Raw genomic sequence first — 5,874 nt, 5'->3', positions numbered from 1 at the left:
GAGAGAGAGAGAGAGAGAGAGAGAGAGAGAGAGGAGAGCGCTAGTTATGAGTTCCAGTTAAATAACTTGTTTTTTTCTGTTGTTGTTTTTACAGTAAATGTTCCGGTCACTGTCATGGTCAGAAACAAGCTGTGGATACCACCAGAGCCTTGTTTGACCAGTGGGTCCTGTGTCATCTGTAGTGAATCAGTGTCTCTTGCCAAGTGTGCACACTGCCCTACACAAGAGCTCCTGAATTAACAGGGCTGGAGAGCCAAGTATTGTGGGCACACTTTTTCCTTTCCAGACAGAAACACAAAGCAAAGAAGCCTAGAAGCCTTAGGGCTCTTATTTGTCATGAAAGATACAGAAGCAGAGGTCAATTTTAAAAACAGGGAGGAAGTCTTGGCACCCTATTGGGGAAGTCTCTGGTAGCTGCTGTTCTCCATTTCATGACGTCTGTCTGTCACTGGGGGAACTGCTTTCATTCTACATTTAAATTTTTTTTTCTTTTTTTGAAGTATGGTTCACTTTGTAGCCCATGTTGGCTGGAACTTGTCATGTGACTAAGGCCGCCCTGGAACACATGGCAACCTTCCTGCTTTAGCCTCCTAGCTGCTACAACGGCTGGGGTGAGCCCCTGGGCCTGGATTGTCTTGTGGAAAGGGGAGCACACTGATGGTTCACATAGCTAATCTTTAAAGAAAACTGCCGCTTGCCTGTGACTAGGCCTTGGGATCCATGCCAAGGCCTGGGGCAAGGCACCCGATCTCGCCTTCATCTTTATTCCCAGGAAGCAGAAAGTAGATTCCTGGGACAAGAAGACATGTAGGCCTCCTGCAAAGCCAGATCATGGCTGAACATAGCCAGAGCAGCCCAGGGGCTTGTGGGTGAGCCTATGCAGACAGTCCAGCCACCAAGAGGAAGATGGATGGCTGTTTGAGGGTCACCCTGGCCGGGATACAAGGCAAGATCAGGTCAGTGCATCCCCTGAGGTTCGTGGTAGGCACTGGGTTGCTGGAATGAGCCACGTGGCCTCCACCGCCTAAGACCATGGTAACGTCCCACGGTCTAGCATGCACCTACACAACAAGAGATACCTGCAGACAGAGAGCAATGCATGGACTAAATGCAGCAGCTGCTGCTGGGCCAGCTCCTGCTTTGGGTAAACCAGTTGCAAAGAATGTTCCAGAAACGAATCAGGATGAGGTGTTCAGGAACTAAGTCTTCGAAGGTGAATGTGTGACACACACCTGTAATCTCAGTACTCAGGTGGTGGAGGCAGGAGGATAACAAGTTTCAGACCAGCATGGACTACACAGCAAGTCCGTAGCTGGAAAAACAAAACAAAACAACAACAACAGCAAAAAACCTATTCATTGGAAGTGGGCTATAAAACATTGTACAAGGCAAAATACGGTGTGTGTGTGTGCATGGATGTATGATGGGGTATCAAGATACACCTCTGAAGCCGGGCGATGGTGGCGCACGTCACTCGGGAGGCAGAAGCAGGCGGATCTCTGTGAGTTCGAGTCCAGCCTGGTCTACAAGAGCTAGTTCCAGGACAGGCTCCAAAACCACAGAGAAACCCTGTCTTGAAAAACCAAAACAAAAAAAAATACACCTCTGAGAAGTGTTAATGTAGAAGGAACATGATTTTTTTTTTGTCAGGGAGGGGTTTGATTTTTCTGTGTAACCCTGGCTGTTCTGGAACTCACTCTGTAGACCAGGCTGGCCTTGAACTCACAGAGATCCACCTGCCTCTGCCTCAGAGTGCTGAGATTAAAGGTGGGTCACTGCCTGGCTGGAATATGATATTTTAATTTTCTTGTTTTTGTTTACCTTACTTTATAATTTCCTATAATGTATACATTCTCTCTTCCTTTTTATAGTAGCAAATAATTTTTTAAAAATAATAAACAGGGCTAGGGCTGGGGAGATGGCTCAGCCATTAAAAACAAGTATGACTTTTGTGGGCCTGAATTTGTTTCCCAGCACACATGACCATCTGTAACTCCAGCGCCAAGGGAATCTGATGCCCTCTTCTGGCCTCAGTAGGTACTACACTCACAAGCACATACCCATCCATACACAGTCATGCACATGGATACATAATATAAAAATAAACATGAAAAAAATAATAAAAAAATTAATAAACCATTTATGGCTTTGGGCCAATTTCCTATTGAAGACTGACTCTTGCAGAGGTCAGTATCTCTACACTGTGAATTCCTTTCAGGAACACTAGCCCTTCCCTGGGTCTCGGGCCTCTAGGAGAGGGCAAGACATGGCCCTGTTTCCCTAGGGGTTTCCCTGAGTTCCCAGGGACCAAGCTGAGGACTGAGGTACAGAGACTTTGTTATCAACTGGATGCTCCTGTCCTCCCAAGACAGCTATGCTGATGCCCACTCCCTGAGGTGACAGTATTAGGAGGTGACTGACTCCTGAAGGTGAACCCCCATGACTGCTCTCTCTGCTCCTTCTGCCACGTGAGGATGTGGGAATATTCCACCAGGGTTGCCACGTGGCCTCAGTCACTCACAGGCTGGGTGCAACTGTCCCTTTCTGAGGCTTCTCTTCTGGGCTCATGGCAGCACCTACTGCCCAGGTGAGCTACTGGAAAAGAAGGCCAGAGCTTTTCCCAGCCTGGGACACAGCAGTGCTGGACAGTTGCTGCTGCAGCCTTGGTGGTGGAAGGCCATGGCAAAGACTGGCGAAGTGTGTCCTGGGACTGCTCATCAGAAGCCCTGGCTGTGTGAGAAGGGCTTCCAGGCTCAGCTATGAGTTTCCTGTTCACCTGTGAGTGACAGGCAGGGAGGGGATGCCCCACTGAGTACTATCATCGGCGGGGACACCGAGAGTCACAGCTGTTAGTCTCCGGAGCAAGCAGAGCGACTCACCAGCTTCTCCAACTCTATAATTTTCTTCTCCTGCAGGTGGATTTGCTGGTTCTTCATCTCCAACACCTGCTTCAGGCTCTGCATGTCTTCTTCCAGGTGCTGATAGGGAGCCAATGCAATCTACAAGGGCAGAGAGGGTGTGCTTTAGGACAGCTGCCTGGAACAGCCCTCTGGGACCAAGGCTATGCATTGGCTCCGTGTGGTGTTTCCATGCTCCCCCTGTGTGTGCCCACGGTATCTGTGAGGGAGCAGGTGCCAGCGCTTCCGACGGGGAATTCCTGGGTTAGCACAGGCTCTGAACAGCCTTCCAGGGGACTTGATTCACAGGGCTCTGGGGCCTCACACGTCCCACCTGTGCCCGTGAGTAGTCCCCTAAGTTCATGCATACAAGGTAAGCCAAGTAAAGCAGTGTGGATGGGGGAGAGCTCACCTGGCCCCATCCCTAGATGAAGAGCTATGGGCAACCAATGGCTACTGAAGGAGGGAGAATCAGTCTTCTCCAGGGACACGCCCCCTGACAGGTCATCCAATCCCAATCACATGTGCTTGTGAGCAACACTAGATGGACTCCGCAGGTTCTGTCTGTCTGTCTGGTCTGTCTGTCTGTGTGTTTGTCGCAATAGTAATCAAAGAAGAGGTCATGAAGTTGAGGGGAGCATGGACGAGTTGGAGGGGAAAGAGTGTGGATTTAATGATGTAAATACAGTACTCAGGTATGAAGTCTAACAATAATAAATGCTGAAGGACATTTAACATGCTCATTGTATTAAAGATACTCTCCTCTGTTTTAAAAGCCATTTATGAGAAAGACATGTTAGGTTCGGTGGATGTAAGCAGTAAAAAGGCAGGACATTGGTTGGAATTGGAATTTCAGGTAGAAAACCTTGAAAAAAAATTCAAGCCAGCTGTGGCTGTTTAGGCTTGTAATCCTAGGCCCTCAAAGAGGCAGAGGCAGAGGCAGAGGTGTGGGTAGAAAGTTCAAAGCCAACCTAGGCAATTTCATGAGACTCTGTCTCTAAATGGGAAAGAGTGGGAGGGGGGCTAGGGATTTGGCTCAGTGGAAGAGTACTTGTCTAGCCCACGTGAAGCCCTAGCTTCAATCTATGACACCACAGGATAAAAAACAGTATAGTATTTCAGCAGAAGATGCTCATCCTCAACCTTCGCCTCTCTCCAACACTGCATCAGATGGTAGGAGGTTTGCTAGTTATTCTTGAAAAAAGTTAACCTTTGACCTCATAACTCACATCTTAGTTGGTCCTGTCCTGCGCCAGCTTAAAACACAGTTGGAGAAGCACGGTGTGGGCTGTCTCCAGGCAGAGAGGAGTTTACACCATAGGCACCCAGGGACCCTGCCTGTCGAGTGCTGTGGGTTTTGGCAGAAAGAGCAGGTTGCTGGAGAAACCTATGGTTATGGTCTGTCTCGGAGAGAAGTGCTGACAGGCACTGCATACACATCTCAACGCAGCTGGGACCAGCGCCCTCTGCAGCAGCAGCTTCAGTGTGGAGGCCTCGTCCCTAGGCAAGACTGCAGGGGAAGCCAGTTCATGTCCCCACCCACTAGGAGGCCCAGGTAGTGATGACTACCTCCAGCTGCTCTTCTGTGGTTTTCCGTAGGGCTTCCTCAAAGCGCTGGGCTCTGTCCCGCAGAGACTGGCTCTGAAAAGTCAGCATGTCCACCTGGTCCTGCAAGTGACAACAAGAGATGTTCCCCCGGGGCCACACGGATGGACACTAGGGGTTGGGCAGCAGGGGGCAGGTCAGTTTTTATCACCCTGATACAAGTTCGGAAGAGAGAACTTCAAATGAATTGCCTCCATTGAATCGCATGGTATTCTCTATTGATGATGAACATGGAGGGCCCCGCCCACTGTGGACGGAGCCATCCCTAGGCAGATGGTTCTGGGCTGTATAAGGAAGGCAGTACTACTTCACAGTCTCTGCATCAGTTCCTGCCTCCAGCTTTCTGCCTTGAGCTCTTGCCTCAGCATCCCTCCATGATGGGCTGTAACCTGTCAGCCAAAGAAACCTTTTCCTCCCCAAGATGCTTTGGGTCAGTGTTTTCTCACAGCAACAGAAAGCCGACTAGAACGTGGAAGGGAGGACCGGCTGCCTTTGCCCAGGATCCTCTCATTCCAGGCTCACTGCTGACCCTCAACGCATCTTTCTGACTTCAGAGCTGGGCTGTTCTATGAGGGGAGCCACCCATTCTCCTCCAGTTTAGTTCTCTCCCCACTAGACCAGCAAGCAGCCCCGCCTTGTGGCCTCAGTCTGTGTGTGCAGAAGGAATGAAGGCAGACATGCCTATGGTGCACTGAGCTTCTGGTGAGCTTCTGAGCAAATGTGGCTAAGGAGATCCTCTCAGCCACGGTGACAGTGATGTCACCACAGCACAAGAAGGGTGCTTGCCGGTGGCTCTGAACTCTCCGCGACTAAACAGCACCTCTTCCCACAAGTCCCCCTAATGGCTCCATTTCTGCTGGGTTAAAACACAGGGGCCCAGGGCTGTCATGAACTCTTCTGCAAGAGACAGAAAGAGCTGGGACTTGCAAATGAGGTGACTTTGCACAACAGCCCCATGCGTGTGCCAGCCCACAGGGCTACTTCCTTCCTTCACCATGGCAGAGAGCCTCGGTTTCCCCACTTCCCTGGGCAGGTTCCTTTTCCTCTCTTTTCTTTCTTCCAGTTACTTGCCTTTTATTTTTAAGAAGCAAAAGTCCCCATATTGCCATTAAAAGCACGTGGGAACCATACGGATGCCAGTGGGAGTTTGCATTCATATGAGCCAAGGAGTCAAAACGTCAGTTTTGAAGAAGCTCCCATGGGTCAGCACTGGGCTACATCACCACCGCCTTCACCTTCCAGAATGGACTACAAAATGTCTGGTGCTATCTGACTCCCTCGCCATACTTCTTAGAGTTACCTAAAGACATTTCTTCTCTCTCTCTCTCTCTCTCTCTCTCTCTCTCTCTCTCTCTCTCTCTCTCTCTCTCTC

At 49.9% G+C, this 5,874-nt stretch overlaps 1 protein-coding gene across 3 annotated transcripts in view; it reads right to left on the bottom strand.

Moving 5' to 3' along the window:
* Positions 1-5,874, bottom strand: part of Mtus2 (microtubule associated scaffold protein 2) — a 374,670-nt gene that overhangs the window by 5,122 nt on the left and 363,674 nt on the right. For all 3 annotated transcript variants that reach the window (XM_026785020.1, XM_026785024.1, XM_013350977.2), the window contains 2 exons: positions 4,467-4,565; positions 2,880-2,999 (listed from right to left, as the gene is read on the bottom strand). In XM_026785020.1, the coding sequence (XP_026640821.1) occupies positions 2,880-2,999; positions 4,467-4,565 (219 nt within the window). The remainder of the gene's footprint in view (positions 1-2,879; positions 3,000-4,466; positions 4,566-5,874) is intronic.

Source organism: Microtus ochrogaster, chromosome 2 (genome assembly GCF_000317375.1).
Source record: "Microtus ochrogaster isolate Prairie Vole_2 chromosome 2, MicOch1.0, whole genome shotgun sequence".
Taxonomy (NCBI): Eukaryota; Metazoa; Chordata; class Mammalia; order Rodentia; family Cricetidae; genus Microtus; species Microtus ochrogaster.
This window is presented reverse-complemented; position numbering and strand designations above follow the sequence as displayed.